We start from the raw sequence: 19648 nt of genomic DNA, 5'->3' as shown, positions 1-19648 counted from the left end.
GTCTGGTGCCCTGTCTGCCGCCTCTCCTCTGGCTGGGCCTCGTGGCCACAGTGGAGCCTTTCCAGGAACCCAACCTCTCGTCTTCTGAAAGGCGCCAGTGCCTGGCGGTCAGGAGCGGGGCCCTGGATGCCCATAACCGGTCCACCTGGCTCTGACACTTCCTAGCAGCGTGCTCTTGGGCACGTGACTCCATCTGTCCTGGCTGCGCCTCAGTTTCCATGGCTCTAGACCTGGGAACGCAGGTGAACTGTCTCAGGGGTCGCTGCGAGGATTCAGCCAGTGACTGCGCTGGACTCAGCAGGGCTGAGGCTGTTCGCTGTTCCTGTGGTTCTGCTGGGGTGTGGTGCAGGGATGGGTCTGGGGCTCTTACTCCCTTAGACTGTAACCAGCCTTCAGTTTGCAGCCCCACTGTCCAGCCGACCCACTAAGTTCTGAACTTCCCGGGAGCCTGCAACTCACATTTGCTCACTCTGTGGATTCCTCTGCGTGCTCTCCACCCCCCACCCCCCGTCATTGCCACTTGTCCACATGCTGTGCCTCGTTCAGGTTTAGGGGCCTCTCTCATCTGCTGCCCTTGGCTTTCCCATTTGTCCTTGGGGGTTTGTGCTCTTTTTAAAAAGATCCTTTTACCGATGTTTTAGTGGGATTTCAGAAGGGTAGAAATGAACCCCTGTGTTCCATCCATACATTTCACCAGACCTAGTTCTTACCGTAAAAAGGGAAGCAAATATGTCAACATAGTGACATCAGTTTATTCTGAGTTTCTGGGTCTTATATTTATTGCTAGCTGTATTGTCTGTATTTTTCAAATGTTTCATAAAGAAAAGAAAAAGAAAGAAAGAAAGGGAGGAAGGAATGAAGGGAGGGAGGGAGGGAGGGAGCCTCGATCCTAGTACCCTCTAGGATCGTCTAGGATGCTCAAGTGCTCATCCTGCATTTCTCCTCTTCTTACTTGAACATTAAGTTAAGACGTCCTTGTCCGGACATTGGGGAGTTTACAGCAGAGACCTCCTTACCTCCCACTAACTCACTTTTACCTCTACCCCCTCTGAGCCACCGCTGCGGCCACCAGTGAGCCCTCTGCTGTTAAACCCCATGTCTGTTTTTTTCACTCCTTATCAGAGCTCTGCTGCCTTAGACATTGACATTCCTCAGAGCCCTGGCCCTCACCATGCGCCCACTGGTCCCTGGGTGTCCCTCGGCTCATCCTGGCCCGTGGGTGTTTCTGGCCGCCCCATCCATCCTTCCTGCCCTCATGTCCCCAGCAGGACGTGGCTCCCAGACCTGCCTCTCCTGCTCAGAGTTCTCCTTCGTCAGACTCACGTCCAGCAGCCTGTTTGGACTCCCCAGCTGGATAGCTTGCAGTTAATTCAAGCTCATCAGGGTCAAAATTGAACTTGCCGGCCGCTACCTACATCCGCTTCTGTGTTCCTTAACTTGGCATTGCCACTGTTCACCCCTTCCCTTAAAACAGGAGCCAAGAGCCACCCTTACCTGTGGCCTCTTTACCCCTCGTCTAACAGGTTCTGGAGGAGTACTTCCAGCATGTTTCTTGCCTACATTAGAACATCTTCCTTGTTTTTCTTCCACCTCTAGTCTTTCCTCCTCAAATTCGTCTTCCTCAGAACAGTCAGAGTGGTCCCTCTAAATTGCAAATCCCTCCTCCCCTGCCTAGTTTCCTGGGTCACATCCCCTGACATTGAGGGTAAGTCTGCGCCCCTTGCTGCGCATGCAGGCTCGTGACCTGGAGTCTAGGTGTCTGCGCTTGGTCTCCTGGGCATCCTCACTCCCTGCCTCTGGCCTCAGTGGACATTTGCCAGGCTGTTTGGTCCTTCGTCTTTGCTCCCCCTGTCCCCACGCCTGAACCACCTCCCTCCTTCCTCCTTGTCCTTTGATTCGTCCCTGGTGTGTTTCTTCAGGAGGTCTTCCTGCTGGCTCTGCCCTCTCTCCGTGCAGCCATGTGTTGGCATCGGCACAGTTCACAGGCTCGTTTTTGCTGCCACCCACTCGGCCTTTCCTGGCCCAGAGAGGGTGCTGATCACAGTCCTAAATAGCTCCGTGCTCTGAAGGCCCCCGCTTGGCCTGCTTCAGGATGAGCGGGTGAGAGAAGGCGGGGGGGGGGGTTATTTTTTATTTTTAAAAACAATTTTTGGCCGCGCTGTGTGGCTTGCGGGATCTTAGTTCCCTGACCAGGGATTGAAGCCATGCTCCCTGCAGTGGAAGTGTGGAGTCCTAACCACTGGACCACCAGGGAATTCTCGAGGGAGCGTTTTTAATACCCTGTACTCCCCAGCCCCTGGTTTTAGGGTCTCTGTAGGTTCTGGTCATTTATGGGGAACGTGGGTCTGTTAGTTTCCTAGGGCTGCCATAGCAAAGAACCCAAAACGGGATGGCTTACGACAGAGATTTATCGTCTCGCAGCCTGGAGATCAGAAGTCCAAAGTCAAGGTGTCGGCAGGGCCACGGTCCCTCTGACAGTTCTGGGGGGGATCCTTCCTTATCTCTTCCAGCTTCCGGTGTTTCCAGCAATCCTTGGCGTTCTCTCCAGGCACATGGCTGTCTTCTCCCTGTGTGTCTCCACATGGTCTTCCATCTGCGTGTGTCTGTCTCTATGTTCAAATTTCATCTTTTTATAAGGACACCAAACATATTGGATTTGGGCCCACCCTAGTGACCTCATTTTCACTGATTACCTCTGTAAAGACCTAATTTTGGGGAATTCCCTGCTGGTCTAGTGGTTAGGACTCTGCACTTCCACTGCAGGGGGCACGGGTTCGATCCCTGATCAGGGAACTAAGATTCTGAATACTGTGCAGAGCGGCCCAAAAAGAAAAAAAAGGAAAAAAAAGGACCTTATTTCCAACTAAAGTCACATTCTGAGGTCTTAGGGGTTGGCACGCCCACGTATCTCTTTGGGGAACAAAATTCAGCCCATACACTGGTGTCCACTTTCCTACCACCTTGAAACTGGGGTGACCTGAGTGAGCGAGTGGGGACGAGGTCCTATGTGACTCGCCAGCTGGGGTGGGTGTGCCATGGAGGTGTCAGGGAGCTTTCTGGACCACCTGCATGTCTGCTGTGTTTTGGTGTCCGTCTCCCTGCAAAGCATCGTCCAGCCATGATTAGAATTGATTCTTTAGTGCCTGTCACCCTCTCAGCCCTGAAATGCTGTCCTGGTTCCCACCCTCGGGCTGGGAGGTATTTTGCTGACCTTGCCCCTTTGACCTTCCTTGTCAACGCTTCGGGCTCTTATCTGTGTGTAAGGGACACTCATGTGTCCCTTTAGCTTGTGTGTGCTGCTCCCAGGAGGGCCATGCCTTATTCATTGTCTAGCCGCTCCACAGCATTTCTGGGCTCACAGTACTCTGCAAGCTCATGTGGCCTGGAGCAGTCATTCATTCATTCACTCATTCATTCCCCAGACATTTAATGTCGGTGTCGGGCACTGGGCAGAGTGCTAGGGAGACACTGGGGGACAAAACAGACTGAGAATCCTGTCGCCAAGTCCTCACAGTGTCTGGTGAGACGGGTCAGCAAATCGTTATAACATTAAATGCTCCTTTTTTTTTTTAATTTCATTTTTTTAGAATAAATTTCTTTATTTTTTTATTTTCGGCTGCGTTTGGTCGTTGTTGCAGCGTGCAGGCTCAGTAGTTGCGGCACACGGGCTCAGTAGTTGTGGCGCACGGGCTTAGTTGCTCTGCGGCATGTGGGATCTTCCCGGACCAGGGCTCGAACCCGTGTCCCCTCCATTGGTGGGCAGATTCTTAAGCACTGCGCCACCAGGGGAGCGCTAAGGGCTCCTTGAGGACACAGACGCAGACACGACCTCACCGAGAACCCCCACAAGCAGGAGGACAGGGGTTGTGGCAGGGACAGTGACAGAGCTGCAGTGAAGACAGATGGCCGCCCGAGGAAGGGTGTCTGAGCAGCCTGGGGTGGTGGAGGAGTCCAGGAAGACCTTCCTGAGTGGGATCTAAAGGATGTGGAGAAATTCGCGCGAGTGGCTTTCCGGCTGTGAGCCTGGCCCGACGTTCAGGTCCCCAGGCAGGCATGCACAGGTTGGCAGTAGCACTCCTTTTGCACCAGGGGGCAGTGTTTGCCTTGAAAGTCTCCTTGCCCTCAAATGAGGCTGGGACAGGGCAGCTGCTGTGCCCACCGGGCCCCCTCCTCACCCTGTGCTTCCTGCCACTCCCTTGCGGGCCTTGATCAGTCCTCATGCGCCTCTCTCTCTGAGCCTCCCCCGTTTCCCAGTCCACAAATCCCCTTGGCCAACGCGGGGCCCGTTGTCCCAGGTGCCGCTGTTATCCCCTCTCCCCTCTGCCTGCCGCCTAAATCGAGGGTTGCCAGGGGCGACGCAGAGCCCCGCCGCTCAGGGTGGGAGGTGGGCTGTGCTGCCCCAGGCCCCGCGCTGTTTGCGCTCCGAGTCTCTTCCTGCCTTTGATGTTCTGGCGCCCCTTTCTTCTTCATCTGTCACCTTCGTTGTTTCTCCTGTCCTCCCTTCAGCTCCCCCTGCTCAGAAATCTCGGCCTTGGTCTGTCCTCTCTTGGGCGCTTTGATATCAGCGGCTGCAGCCCTGAAAGTCAGGTGGAGTCTTTCCCTTTCATCTGTCCCCCGTTGGCCTCCAGCCCCGGGCCACCATCCGACACGTTTAGGACAGCGCGGAGCTGCCTGGAAGGAAGGCTCCCCGAGAGCAGCCCCATCCATCAGAGGCTCGCTTCTGCCACAGTGTGGAGTCCTCCACCAAGAACTCTTTCTTTCTGGTTCTGACCTGCTTTTGCTTGCAGCCAGCCGCTGAGGCCGGCTGGGGGCAGGGGATAAAGCCTGGTAGGGGTGCTAGTGCTGGGGGTGGGTAGTAGGAAGTAATTGTGTAGGAGCCTCACTAGTTAACTTGGAGATCCTGGGGCCTGTTTCTGACCCGCTCTCCCTTCTTCTCACCCCACCTGGCTGCTCCAACACACGTCTGAGATGGATGTGATCAGGTACTTGGGGACTGGGGGCGGGCAGTTCAGTCTATGGGCTTCCAAAACTAACACATCAGCCAGCCACCCCCAAAGCAGGGCCACAGCTTTACTTTCCTCTGTGCCTCCTGCCCACAGTTGCCCTCTGAGTCTGCAGGAGCTGCTGTGTGAAGAACAGGGATATTTAGGGTGGAAGCAATACAGATCCTCGAAGGAACATTCCAGGGCCCGATGCTTGGCTACAACAGCTATTCAGGTGGCCGCCTACCCTGATCCCAGCAAGGCTGCTCTGGCTGAGAGCACGTCCGCCCTTGAGCCCAGTGGCTTTATTGTCTGGACCAAAATTCGGATGGTGATGGCTTGACGGCGGAATTTTGTGCTGCTCTTGGTTGCAAGAGGCAGCCTGGGAGGTGTAGTTTAGGTCTGAAGTAATGGGACCTCTAGTGACATTTTGATGATTATTGGATGAATTGAAACTGCCCTAGCTCATCAGGGACACGTGATGGCTGGCTCCGTTAGCCTGCTCCCTGGTGAGAAGTGCAGAGCCCCGCTGGTGGCCCTGCCGAAGTTCAGGCAGTAACGCATTTTTATCAGGAGTGGGGTTTTGGCTTTTGGTGTCCAAGTGCTGTCACGCTGTGCTTCTGATGAAAACCATAACTTATTCCTTTAGTTAGGTGAGGACACCCTAATGGGTCAGCGCTCTTGCTCTAGGAGACATACAAAGTGGGCTCAGAACTGCCCCTGCTGGCTGACCTTGAGTGTGACTTAATCCCACTGTGCCTGGTTCCTTCTGTCAAAGGGAGTGATAAGCAGCTGTGAGGCTGACCTGAGTTAGTACGTGCGGAGCCCAATGCCTGGGAAAGAGTAGAGACTCTGCTAGGTGTGCTGTTCCCCGCTGTGTCCCCACCTGCTGGCACCGGCCTGGCACGGAGGTGGAGCTTGGCGAGTGTTGGACGTTGTAGAAGCCGCAGGGGCAGGGCAGGCCACCGGGCCTGGCAGACGATGTCACTACCTCCCCTGCCTCGTGCCCCAGGTTGTTGTCAGCACCCTCTTGACTGAATCGTCACCACTCCCTTCTGGAAGGAAAGAACACTGAGCTTATCCATTCAGTGTTGGGGGGAGGTTTGAAGCTGGAAGAGAAGTCGAGACTGCCTGTGGAGTCACGCTGAGAGGCAGCGGGGGAGAAACAGGTGTTCCCAACACTCCCCGCCTCCCTGTGCCTCATTCTTGCTGGCGTTGTTTACACGTCCCAAGTGAGAGTCAAAGCCGTCTTCCTCCCATCTCTAATGCACAGCCCGGGGCCAAGGAAAGGGATCTGTCAGCTGGCATTTGCAAAAATAGCAAATGGGCCTCTCTGGGCCTGTCGGCTCACTGGAGAGGAAACCGGATAAGGGATCTTTGGGCGGTGGCGGTTGCTTTTCTCTTGCTCATCACTCCCCCATCTCTGAGGTCAGAAAAGGAGATTTTTGCTCACGTGTGCCACTGGCACTGAGCAAGGCAAAGTGGCGTCCCCGAGGCAGGTGACCGGAGGCTGGCTGTGCCCTGGCTCCTCCAAGGGGCCTCTCCCCCCGGGGGAACCCAGCCAGTGGGGGAGTCCCATCCGTCCGCAGAGCAGCCGCCCTCTCTGAAGGCTTGTGGCTCCCCTGGGCAAGGTCAGCTGATGCAACAGAACACGAGGGCTTCCCAGGGTGTCGGGTTTGGTTAACGAAGCCCTCGGCGTTTTTAAGGAAGATTTTCAGCCAAACTGCCAACGACCTTGAGAAGTTCTGGGTTCCCATCCCGCAACCGAAAGCTCAAAAGCAAGGCACAGTGTGGCACCAATGGTGGGAGCCTGGGCCTTGCCCACACCGCCCTCCTGTGACCGGTGCCGTCACCTGTGCTCTGCTCTGCAGTGAGGGGACGAGAATGCTACCTGCAACGGTGCTTGAGGGAAGGCCAGTGCTCTGCGAAAGTGGCGCTGTGAAGAGGGGCTGGCACTCAGGTCACTGCAAGATGCCAGAGTTTGGTCTCAGGGCGGGGGTCCCATTGAATGCCAGAGGCAGCCCCTCTGGGAGGGCTGCAGAAGGGAGTTTGGTCTCCTGAGGCCTGGCCACGCTCAGACCTCAGGCGCTGAGCTTCTGCTGCCGGGCCTCACCGGGTGCCTGGCTGCCTGCCTCCGCCACCCCGAGCGGGAATCCGCCCACTCAGCGCCTCCTTCGGCCCACCCCGGACTCTCAGACTCGACACAGCCAGAGTGAGTGCATCACACACTCGACCCACGAAGGGCCTGCTTCCTGGAAGGGAGGCCTCTGTGAGGTGGCTCACCTCTGTCCTGCAGGTTTTCTCCCAGCTGAAGTTGATTCTGGAAAGGCCTTAGGAGGCACCAAGCAGCCGAACCCCCTGGGTTTCAGGTCTGGGAGGGGAGTGGGACTTGACAAGGGAAAAGGCTGGGTTAACCAAGTTCTGAGGTGTCCTGGGAACGCAGCAGGATTTTTATTCACCTTTGTGTCCTCAAGACCCAAGCGTGGCTTTGCGGGGTCAGGGGGTGGGGGTCGCTTGTGACTAAGCTGGGAACTGAGCTACAGGGCTGTGTCTAGGCTCTGAGGGGCAGTGTGACCTGTGCCCTCGGGCATCCACGAGGGCCCCGTCTGACCAGCCTCCCCAGACCCCACTCTGCCTGTTGGCTGACGTTTCTGTGCCTTTCACCTGCAGGGGCAGCAGGAAGTCCGCTGTCCCGCTCCCGGCTGGTGTCCTGCCTCAGGACACCTCCTTCGGGCTTCCCTGGTGGCGCAGTGGTTAAGAATCCGCCTGCCAATGCAGGGGACACGGGTTCAAGCCCTGGTCCGGGAAGATCCCACATGCCACGGAGCAACTAAGCGCATGCGCCACAACTACTGAGCCTGCACTCCAGAGCCCATGAGCCACAACTACTGAGCCTGTGTGCCACAACTACTGAAGCCTGCACGCCTAGATCCTGTGCTCCGCAACAGGAGAAACCACCGCAGTGAGAAGCCCACGCACCGCAACGAAGAGTAGCCCTTGCTCGCCGCAACTAGAGAAAGCCCGCGCGCAGCAAGGAAGACCCAACACAGCCTAATTAATTAATTAATTATTTTAAAAAAGAACACCTCCTTCGTGCTCTTTCCCTATCCCTGGGGATCGGAGAGCAGGCTTTGGGCTGTGAAGCTCCTGCTGCCTGCGTGACCCAGCCTCCATGCCTCCCCTGCTCCGGGGCACCCCTTCCGCCAGTTTCAGCCTTGGCAGCCGTCCCTGCCTCCAGCAGACTGGGGCGGGACAACTTTGTTCCCTGGGCCACTGACTCAGGCCGAGCAGATGGCGTGGCCTCCCTGGGAAGAAGCAGCCCTGGGTGCCTGGCTGGTGTGGGGTGAGTGCCCCAGGGCTCCCTTGTCACGTGCAGGTCTTCCCACCCAAGAATGCGGTCCGCTCTCTGTGGGTGCACGTTCCGGCCCTTGTCCAGCGAGAGCCACTGGGCGGGTGGCCGCATCACTGGTTGGGGCGGGAATGAGAGCCCTGCGGGTGTGGGCACCAGAGCCGGGGGTTCCTTCTCGTGCCCCGCACTCATCAGGGAGGAAAGGCCAGTGGGAAGATGGCGATGGCGGCCACGTTCATCGCCCAGGCATGGCACTCAGGGCCCCCGCTCAGTGATCCCCAGGACGACCTGCCGAGGTTGGGGTGGTGTTGGCCACTTCCACAGAGGAGGGAATGAGGCCTCAGGTGCCCAGACCCAGGCCTACTGACTCCAGGTTCACACTGGGCTGCCAGCCGGTGCGTGTGGCTGCCCTCTGCCCACTTTTTCCACTGCTCTGACTTCAGCGAAGGACCGTGACCTTTCCCCTTCTATAAACATCTGCCTGCTCACTCCCGCACCCCAGGGTCTGCTCAGGTCTCAAGTCCAGGCCGATATTTGCTTCCGTCTGCACAGGACAGGGGGCTCCGGGGCATTCAGAGACCCCCCACCTCCACCACCCAGTGCCCAGACCCTGGTTTCTTGGTTTGTAAAGTGGGACGCCAGGAAAGCCCTTGCTGTCTAGAGCACGTGTGAGGGTCAAATGCAGAAATGTGTGTGGGTCTCTAAGGCCGGATAATTCAGACTCCCTTGTTTGCTGACTGAGCTAGGGAGGCACTTGGCACCCAGCCCGGGGGCATAACCTCCAGGGATCTCTTTCTTTATCTGGAAAAGGGATTGGGGCATGTGTGGTTGGGGACAGGACAGAAATGTCTGTTTATCCACAGGACAATGCGTAGTGCCTAAGGCGTCCTCAGGAGTAAACCCACCCAAGTGGGAGAAAAGAGCCTGCCTCCCTGGAGATAGCTGAGACGTCCCTGGAGGATGGAGAGTCTCCGTGCCAGTGGTACCAGCTGTAAGGCTGCTCACCTGTAGATAAGTGAGGAAGATCCCGCCTGCAGCCCTGAGCAGAGCAGGCATCTGGTGCCCAGGACGCGGGCGAGGTTTGCATCCCACACCTGCTCCCGGGGTGTGCGCCATGGACCGCCAGGGCCTGCTTGCTTCTGGCTGCTCCGCTGGGCAAGCGCTTCCCTCCTAGCGGGTGGGTGTCTGAATCCGGAAGCCGGTGCAGAGGATTAGGTGTTGCCAGTAGACCTGCGAGGGGGAGATAACAGGATAGCATCTGAAGTTCACTGGCTTTCAGAAAGGTGTGGGAGTCAAATGTTTCCACTCTGAGGCCCAGCTGGTACTTGGCACCCACAGTGAGCGGGTCCCGGGGGCTCCCTTGGGTCGCTTCTCCATCGGCGCCAGCTGGAGCATGGCTTCTTTCTTTCAGACCCACAGACAGGCTGCGGAAGCAGTGCGGAGAATTCTCTCACACCCCTTACCCCAGTTTCCCAAACATTGACCACGTTTGCTTCATTATTCTCATGTTTTTCCCTGAACCATTTGAGTGTAAGTTGCAGATATGATGCCCTTAAACTCCAAAACACTTAAGTGTTTTTTCCCTAAGAATGAGGATATTCTCTAAAGTTACCGCAGTACAACAATTAACATCGACACAATACTCGTTTCTAACGTACAGACCTCATTTAAATTTTGTCAGTTGTCCCCCTAATGTCCTTTACTGCAGCTGAAATCCAAGATCCAATCCAGGAGCACGTGTGCATTTCATTGTTCTGGCTCTTTAGTCTCCTTTAACCTGGAAGTTCTTTAGTCTTTGTTCCTCATGACCTTTGACACGTGTGAAGAGTACAGGCCAGTGGTTTGGTGGAACGTCCCTCAGTCTGGGTTTGCCTTGTGTTGGCTCCCGATTAGACTCAGGCTGGGCATCTGTGGCAGGAACACCCGCAGGTCCTTCTTGGCCGCCCATCAGGAGGCATGTGATGGCCGTTTCCTGCTGGTGATGTTAACCTGCATGACACGTACAGGGGTGTCTGCCAGGTTCGTCCACTTTGTATTAATAAGTAAGGACTGTGTGCTCCATTTTAGAAGATGAGCCAGAGCCCAGCGAGGCTGCTTCCCCACCCTTGACATTTGCACTGCTGGTGGGACCCCGGGCGCCAACTGCCCGCCCTCGCCTCTGCCCCTGTTGGCTCTCAACTCCCGAGAGCTTCTGCCCCAGCCCCACGGCGCTTCCTGGCTTTCCTCCTCATCCAGACTCAACATTGGTGCACCCACCACAACTCTCTTTTTTTTTTTTTTTTTTTTTTTTTTTTGCGGTACGTGGGCCTCTCACTGTTGTGGCCTCTCCCGTTGCGGAGCACAGGCTCCGGACGCGCAGGCTCAGCGGCCATGGCTTATGGGCCCAGCTGCTCTGTGGCATGTGGGATCTTCCCGGACCGGGGCACGAACCCATGTCCCCAGCATCGGCAGGCGGACTCCCAACCACTGCGCCACCAGGGAAGCCCTCCTGTCTTGACTGTTCTGTCCCCAGCAGATCTACCCCAGGCCCAGGGCTTCCAACCCCACCCTTTTGCTGAAGCACCCAGGCTTCCTGCCTGGCTCTGACCTCTTTGGCAGCCCGTTCCCAACCCCAGTCTGGTCTCTCCTGAGGTGGGGGAGGCACTTCCACTCGCCCATCCTGGGCTTCTTCCTTTCCCTCATCTTCCACAGTGGGTCTCAGCGAATCTAGCCTGTTGTATCCCAGATACCTCCCCACCCCCTCTGTCCCCCCAGTCAGAGGTGCTGTTTCTGTCTCAGCCCCTGCACAGCCCCACACGTGCACCCTCTTTCCATCCTCGCTGCTCCCAACCCAGGCATCTTTTCCAAACACACAGCAGGTCGTGCCATCCACCACCGTGTTGGGTGAGAGGCGGACGTACCCAGAGGCCTCGGCAGCCTGGCCCGTCTCACCTTCAGCCGTGGGGTCCCTGCCCCCAGCTGTCAGACCGGATCTTTCTTGGACACACCCAGCTCCTTCTTCCCTCGGGTCCTTGGCTGTGGCTGTTACTGTGCTTGGGGTGCGTTCCCTGCAGATCAGATCTGTGTGTGGCTGCGGCTTCCTGCATTTAGGTCCCCACGTCTGTGCCCTCCTCGGAGAGGCCCACTTAATATCCAGCCCCCCGCCCGGTAATTCACAAAATGTTACCTGTTTTCTTGCCCTTGGGGCACTAGTCATGATCTGAAAGGACCTTATTTCTGTCTGTTTTTTTCCTTTTCTCTTCTCCTTCCCTGGGTCTACCTCCTGTGAGCGCCGAGGCCTTCCTGCCTTGTTCTCGACGCCCTCGCCTGGCGCTGTGCCTGGCGGGGTTGATGCTCGGCGGGCCGCCCTCTCTCCCCTGGTCTGAGGGCTTCCCTCTTCTCTCTTTCTTCTCTTTATTTCCTTATTTCTTTTCTTCTCTTGTCTTTCTATTTGGTCTTTATTTCCCCTTATCCGTCTTGTTGGCCATAATATGATGCTGAGGTTTTTATATATAAATATATATATATATATATATATTTATGCTTCTTACTTAAAACAAAATGGTTGAGTCAAGCCTTTAACCTTTACTGAGAAATAGTTCACGTGGTTAGCTGGATGAAGGCACCGGAGCAAGGGTAAAGGACCGAATGCCAGTTTGGGCTCTGCTGTAACAGCTGTGTGACTTTGAACACACTTTTTAAAGCTCGCCTGGGCCTTGGTTTTCTTCATTTGTAAAATGAGGCGGGTGGTTGACCTCTGAAGATGTTCTACATTCTGGGATGTAAATTGCCCTCAATTTACTTTTATTGTGATAAAATGTGTATTGATGTAACAGAAGGTGCATCTTAACTATCTTTAAGCGTATGGTTCGTCCACTGACGTTACGTACCTTCACATCGTTGTGCAACCATCACTACCGGCCATTTCCAGCACTTTTTCGTCTTGCAAAACTGAGACTCTGTCCCCTTTAAACAATCCCCAACCCCACCCCCATCCCCTGGCCCCCCCACTCCTACTGTCTTGTCTCTGTGAATTTGACTCCTCTAGGGACCTCATCTAAGCAGAATCATGCTGTATTTGTCTTTTTGTGACTGGCCCATTTCACTGGCCCTCAGCTGGGTTTCATGACTAATTTACTTAGTAGCCCTTGTAGCAAGAAAGGTTTCTGCAGTTTGAAGAAATCTGCATTTTAACCAAGTAGAGGCTGTGCTTCCCTAGAGCACACTGATGCGGGTTCGCTCCTGGGGAGATCCACTGTCACCCTCCCTGCCCAGCCAGACGGAACCCTGAGGGAGGGACGCAGGGGTCAGTGTGGGGCACGAAGGTTCTAAAGTCTGGGGTTGCCTGGACAGCTGTGCCCAGCAGAGGGGACACTGACATTACACACTGTGGTCATGCAGGGCTGCTGGCTCGTCTCTGAAATTGCTTTAAAAGCTTGAAGTGCGGTGCTTTAGAAATTATAGTGAGTATTAGAGTATGAGGGTAAACTTGGGGTGCCATCTGGGTGTGAATTTGCTCCCTTCCCTATAGTTACTCAGCCCCGCAGGGAGGAATCGAGGCAACAGTGGTGCTGGCTTTCACGCGGGGCTGCTGGGAGGCTGGCGCGGGACCCCCGCTCTTCCCGGGGACCCTCCGAGCTGAGGTTTCTCTAACCTGGCCATGACTTCCCTCCCTAGATGCTGAAGTTTCAAACTATCCGTGGGGGCCTGAGGCTCCTAGGTATCCGCCGAACCTCCACTGCCCCCGCTGCCTCGCCCAGTGTCCGGCGCCTGGAGTACAAGCCCATCAAGAAGGTCATGGTGGCCAACAGAGGTGAGCACAGCGGGAGCCAGTGTCCAGCCCCTGCCCCAGCTCCCTGCCCCTTTTTCTGCGTCTCTTAGGATCCGGGGATCTAAATTCCCATCCTGTTGCCCACCCCCGGCCCCAGGCGAGATCGCCATCCGCGTGTTCCGGGCCTGCACGGAGCTGGGCATCCGCACCGTGGCTGTCTACTCAGAGCAGGACACTGGCCAGATGCACCGACAGAAAGCTGACGAAGCCTACCTCATCGGCCGCGGCCTCGCCCCGGTGCAGGCCTATCTGCACATCCCAGACATCATCAAGGTGGCCAAGGTGAGCGGGGCTGGGCTGGGCTGGGGGCCTCCTGAGGGCCAGGCCTGGGTCCTGTGTCTGCCCCCCGCAAAACTTGACCCTGCTGGCAGTGAGTCCCTGTGAAGGGACGAATGAGTGAGTGAGTGAAGGAATGAGTGAGTGAAGGAATGAGTGAATGAGTGAGTGAGTGAAGGAATGAGTGAGTGAGGGAATGAGTGAGTGAGTGAGTGAATGAGTGAGTGAGTGAATGAGTGAGTGAGCGAATGAGTGAGTGAGTGAATGAATGGAGCAAGTGCGGGGGAGCAGGCGCGAGGGCTGCAGGGTTTGGGCGGGCCTGTGTGAAGGGCCTTGAGGTGAGCTCCACTCTTCTGACGCCACCAACCCCCCGCCAGGAAAACAACGTGGATGCCGTGCACCCTGGCTATGGGTTTCTGTCAGAGCGAGCAGACTTTGCCCAGGCCTGCCAGGATGCCGGGGTTCGGTTCATTGGGCCGAGCCCCGAGGTGGTCCGCAAGATGGGAGATAAGGTGGAAGCCCGGGCCATTGCCATCGCTGCAGGTGAGCATGGGGGCCACACAGCTCCTGAGGGGGCTGTCTGGGGCGGGGGCGCTGCTGGCGGGCTTCGGCCTGACCTGCCCGTCTCCCAACAGGTGTCCCCGTGGTCCCCGGCACAGATGCCCCCATCACTTCCCTGAACGAGGCTCACCATTTCTCCAACACCTACGGCTTCCCCATTATCTTCAAGGCCGCCTATGGGGGCGGGGGGCGCGGCATGAGGGTTGTGCAGAGCTACGAGGTGAGCAGATGCGGAGGGCTGGGAGACCACCTGCAGAGGGACTGGGGCGCTGGGGGCGGGCGGGGCCGCGCACGGCAGAGCTTGGGACCCACTGTCTCCTTGGCCCTTGCCTGCCCTCCCAGGAGCTGGAGGAGAACTACACCCGGGCCTACTCGGAGGCTCTGGCCGCCTTCGGGAACGGGGCGCTCTTCGTGGAGAAGTTCATTGAGAAGCCGCGCCACATCGAGGTGCAGATCCTGGGTGAGTGGGGCGCGTTCCCGGGGCCACAGCGCGAGGCGGCTGCCAAGGACCCGCTCCTTCTGGCTTGGGGAAAGCTGCAGGGGCTCTCCCTCAGGAAGGCCCTCCCCAGGAAGGCGGGCTGTGGGGCCGTGCTGGTCGGGCCCAAGGCCTCCGTTGTGCCTGTTTCTGTCCTGGCTGAGCCACCGCTGGGAGCCGTGCCGAGCGGCCACAGTGCTTGCGTGGGGATCGCCAGCAGCTCGGGGGTGTCTGGGTCCCAGGAGGAGCTGAGCGCAGTCTACCTCCACCCCAGGGGACCAGTACGGGAACATCCTGCACCTGTACGAGCGAGACTGCTCCATCCAGCGGCGGCACCAGAAGGTGGTCGAGATCGCCCCTGCTGCCCACCTGGACCCCCAGCTTCGGAGCCGGCTCACCGGTGACTCTGTCAAACTTGCAAAGCAGGTGAAGGGCAGGGGCTCTCGGGGACAGAGTTTGAAAGCCAAGGGCACGGGCTCCTCCCCATGTGGAGACAAGGAGCCCATTCCTGCAGGCTTGCTTTGAGCTCCTGCTGGCATAAGCCTCACAGCCAGCGGTCACTGGGGTCCAGATGTGGCCAGCAGCTGCAGAGCAGGGAGGCCCAGGGTGACCAGCTCCGGGACGGGGGCAGGAGGATTGAGGGCTGATGCGGGGCCCTCGGGATCTTTGCTTTGCAGCCGCAGAGGCGCTTGGCCCAGAGGCCAAGCCTGGAGACCAGAAAGGCTGAGAGGAGGAGGGAAAGAGCCACCGGCCCCTCCTTAGTGCCCTCTGCACAGATTGAGTTTCTGCGCAGCACCAGCGAACCCCTGGAACAAAGGAAATGGGAGTCAGTGGGATCTGTTAAGATTAAAGAACAGTATTCAGGCATCTCTTCCTTCCTCACTTATTGTTTTTTTTTTTGGCTGCTCTGGGTCTTCGTTGCTGCGTGTGGGCTTTCTCTAGTTGCGGCGAGCGGGGGCTACTCTTTTTTGCGGTGCCTGGGGTTCTCATTGTGTTGGCTTCTCTTGTTGCAGAGCACGGGCTCTAGGCGTGCAGGCTTCAGTAGTTGTGGCTCGCGGGCTCTAGAGCGCAGGCTCAGTAGTTGTGGCACACGGGCTTAGTTGCTCTGTGGCATGTGGGATCTTCCTGGACCAGGGCTCAAACCCGTGTCCCTTGCATTGGTAGGCGGATTCTTAACCATTGGGCCACCAGGGAAGCCCCTCGCTTACTCTTAACTGTCCCCTACATCACATCTATTGCAACCCATTTGCTCCCCAGGTCCTCCTCCGCCTGTCTCTGCTCTGCAGGGATATGGAGTGACTTCCCCAGGCCGGCCCAGGAAAGTGCCTGCCACACGTGACCAGGCTGCAGCAGGGGCCCTGCTCTCTGTTCCTCTGGGGCCCTCCTGACCCCACCCCCACTCAGAGGCCAGGCATCCTACCCCCGCCTCTGCCTCCCCATCCCAGAGGCCCGAGTGGACATTTCTTCAGATCTGCTCTCCCCGGCTGCCAGGCGGGCCCCTGGGCCCGCTCTCCTTCCAGACCCTAGCTCCCTCAGGCTCTCAGGCAGCCCGCGCCCACGGACCATGGACGCTTCTGTAACCTTCCCCAAATGGAAAGCCAGCCACGGCTAACATGCAGCATTGATTAGGGTCTGATTATAGTTGAGATTTTGGTTCCTTTATAAGAGGACTATTCTTGCCTTGAGTTTGGTCTTATTTATTGGCTTATGCTGTGTCTCCTTCCAGAACAGATTTGAGGGAGCTGAGTGAAGTCTAGTTTATGGTTTTGGTAGGACCAGAAGTGAAGCTAGAATTAGGCTTGTATTTTGAGTTAGAGCCTTATCTGTTGGTTCCTCTCAAATGGCATCTCTTTGGGTAGTGGCCAGAAGTGATGATGGAGTAAAGTAGAGGGGAACTTTCTGAAGACCCTCGAAGAAGAAGAAGGGTCCAGGAGAGGCCAGGGTGTGCACAGGTGGGCCTGTGCCCAAAAGCTGAGGAGCTGCTGGGTAGAGGGCACCGTCTGGGCCAGACAGGAGCTTCTGCTCATGTCTCACCCGGACAAGCTGTGTGCAGCCCTCAGAGGTGTCTGCGGAGGCCTGGGGTAAGATGTCCAGGCTGGGGCCCATTGTGGGTTTTGGGCTCTCGCCTCCCGGGGGCAGGGCTGGTGGGCTGCCTGCCATCGGTTGGGGCAGGGTTTGCCGCAGTCTGTTCTGTTATGGAACCAGCCCAGTGGGTGAGCCTGCATCCCCATCGGGCTCCCACCACTGCGCCCCTGCTGATGAGGCCACCCCACAGGTGGGCTACGAGAACGCGGGCACGGTGGAATTCCTGGTGGACAAGTACGGCAAGCACTACTTCATTGAGGTCAACTCGCGCCTGCAGGTGGAGCACACCGTCACCGAGGAGATCACCGAGTGAGCACAGGGGTCAGCCCAGTGACGCAGGGGCAGCCTCCGTGACCAGCCCGTGGCTGCAAACGGCGGGGAGCAGTACTGGGAAGGGGCGTCTCCCCCATCTTGTGCGAAATCCACATCAGGTGGTTCCTAGGGAGTGGGCAGCGGGAGCTCAGCTCATGTCCACTGGTAGAGAATGTTTAGGGATCCAGGTACTTACTTTTTATGAAAATTATTATTATAAAAGCATTACATGGTTATTGTAAGAATTAGTACAAAGGAGCAAATAAAAATGACTCAGAACCCCACCCCTCAGAAACGGGATGCTGAGGAGGTTCCCGGCAGGCTGTGATGTGTGCTGCACATAATGACCTCACTGGAAGATGGTGCCAATCAACCCCATTTTTCAGATGACGAAACTGAGGCTCAGAGAGGTTAAGAGAGTTGCTCAAGGTCACACAGCTGGTCGTCTCCAGCCCTGTGCTGTGTCTCCTATGCCCACACTAAATCTTTTGGTTTCTTTCCATCTTTATTTACTGCATAAGTAGTTTGACACAACTGAGATGTTTTGTATAGAACTTTTATTCTACATTTAAAATTTAATATTTGTCTAAGGCATTCCCATTCTTTCCAAATACTTTAAGTGGTTGCACACTATTCCATTTTCTGGGTATTTTATAACTTATCTACATATTCCTCTATTTTTAGACAATCAGGTTGTTTGGCTTTTGTAGTTATTAAGGGTGTGTCAGTTAACATCTTTGGGCCTACATCTTTGCCCACCTCTCTGAAGAGTTCTGAGGACAGACACCTTCAGTAGGATTACCTGAGCAATGGATAAGCAACATCTCACCTAAAGAGCCTTCGAGACCCCTTGTTCCAATTTGTTCTCCCACAAGCATTGCGTAGAGACATTCCAAAAAAACCTGCCCATTTTATAAACAATTAATATGGCCTTTCATGGTTTCAAAATACATACATTGAGCCTTTCAAGTGTTACACCCTAGCTTTGGGTCAGTCCATCTCACCATGGAACCTTTCGGACAGTTCCTTCCCCGACCCCTGACCCCACCTGAGACTGAGGATGCTGCTGGGGCGCCTGCCTTTGCCCGCCAGGTGCACGGAAGGCCTCAGGGTCCTTGCTCGCTCGAGGTGAAGGCTGAGTTGAGGCACGTGCTCCGGCCTCGCCCTCTGGCCCCGTGAGACTTTCCCCATTGCGTTGCTGTAAAATTGTCGTCAATCTTGAGCCTGTTCGGAGCCTGTTCTGCTAAGGACGGGAGTCTTTGCTTGCTCGAGAGCAGAGGTTTTATGTCAGACAGACACAGACTGGGGTGCAGCTTCCTCCCGAGTCACTAGCTGCGTAGAGCTTGGGTGGGCTGCAGCATCTCTGACCCTCGGGCTCCTCCTCTGATGGGAATGACAGTGACTCCCAGAGCATTACCGTGGAGGTGAAGCTTGGAAAGAGCACAGCCATGGTCTGCGGTATAGACGCGGCGGTGCATGGTAGTCATCCTCACTGCTGTGGAGTGGTTTAGCAGGAAATGCGAAACGCTGAGGAAGATCCGCCAGGGCAGTAGTTCCCGGGCCGTCCTTAGCATAAGCCTCGGTGACAATAAATTTAAAACCTTGAGTTTTTTTTAACAGCCGTTCCACTTAGATTTGTCGCTGTCCTTAGGAGCATGGCAGTCAGCGAGGCTGTGCTTAGAAAACCAGGCACATTGGGGAGCTTTGTACTGTGAGATCTTCTCTGAAGGGTCTTTCTTGGGGACGGGCCCAGCTGCAACATAGGTCCTGGGAGGGTGGGATCCTGACCGCGATGGCGCCCACCGGTGTGGACCCTCCAGTAGCTGCGGCCCCATCTCAGCAAGCCTGGCCTTCACTATAACCCTGTCGTCTTGCAAACTGGCCCCCAGCCCCACCCAGCACACACCCTGTGGCACATACCACTCATAAGAATGAGGGTCTGAGCCTTCAGATCCAGGCTTGGCCAAGGGAGGGTTTGGGGGAGGCAGGAGGACAGAGAGACCCCAGGGAAGGAGTAGGGCAGAGCGTGGGGAGGAGTAGTTTGCGAGGGGGTGCAAGATCAGGTAGATGCTAATATTTCAGCCACCCCTCCGGCTGCCGCGTTCTCCTCATTCAGACTCTGCGGGTTCCCAGCCCAGTCTGGTTGGGAGGAGGCTGCCGAAGGGTCAGCCGGCAGGGGCGGCGGGGCCGGGGCTGCCCTGCCCATCCCCTGCCTCACGCTCTCCCCCTCCTCTGCCTCTCCCCCATCCTGCAGTGTGGACCTGGTCCACGCCCAGATCCACGTGGCCGAGGGCCGGAGCCTGCCTGACTTGGGCCTGCGGCAAGAGAACATCCGCATCAACGGCTGTGCCATCCAGTGCCGTGTCACCACTGAGGACCCCTCGCGCAGCTTCCAGCCGGACACCGGCCGCATTGAGGTAGGGCCGCCTTCCCGCTGAGCCCGCCACCAGTCTCGGCCTGCTTGCAGACGCTTCTCCAGGGGGCACGAGGGAGCCTGTGGGCCCGGCAGTGAAGGAGGCCCCTGGCTTGAGCTGACAGGAAGCTGGCTGAGAGTACGGGGGAGCCAGGCACTGTCCAGGACTAAAGGGGAGAGCACTCCCGGGGAGAGACGGCCATGTGCACAGGCCGGAAAGGCCAGCGGGGGGGATCACGTGGAATAGGAAGCAGACCAGCTGGGTGCCAAGTGCACGGTCCCTGGGAACAAAGTGTCACAAGAACCCAAAGCTTCACTGCCCACCGAGCAGCGCTGCTGGCTTCTGTCCTGCCTTCAGTCTGAGGGAGACCCTGGGTGCAGCAAG

The 19648-nt window shown here is 56.8% G+C and overlaps 1 protein-coding gene across 4 annotated transcripts in view; it reads left to right on the top strand.

Annotated features, from left to right (window-relative positions):
• PC (pyruvate carboxylase) overlaps positions 1-19648 on the top strand; it is a 106534-nt gene that overhangs the window by 70819 nt on the left and 16067 nt on the right. For 2 of the 4 annotated variants that reach the window (XM_060019338.1, XM_060019337.1), the window contains 9 exons: positions 9195-9410; positions 12988-13123; positions 13239-13423; positions 13795-13960; positions 14053-14198; positions 14321-14438; positions 14728-14879; positions 16729-16847; positions 19105-19267. In XM_060019338.1, coding sequence (XP_059875321.1) covers positions 12988-13123; positions 13239-13423; positions 13795-13960; positions 14053-14198; positions 14321-14438; positions 14728-14879; positions 16729-16847; positions 19105-19267 — 1185 coding nt within the window. In that variant the 5' untranslated portion in view covers positions 9195-9410. The remainder of the gene's footprint in view (positions 1-9194; positions 9411-12987; positions 13124-13238; positions 13424-13794; positions 13961-14052; positions 14199-14320; positions 14439-14727; positions 14880-16728; positions 16848-19104; positions 19268-19648) is intronic. The other 2 variants (XM_060019339.1, XM_060019336.1) reach the window with 1 other exon arrangement.

Source organism: Delphinus delphis, chromosome 8 (assembly GCF_949987515.2).
Source record: "Delphinus delphis chromosome 8, mDelDel1.2, whole genome shotgun sequence".
Taxonomy (NCBI): domain Eukaryota; kingdom Metazoa; phylum Chordata; class Mammalia; order Artiodactyla; family Delphinidae; genus Delphinus; species Delphinus delphis.
Note: the sequence above shows the minus strand (reverse complement) of the source record. Positions and strands in the feature narration are given on the sequence as shown.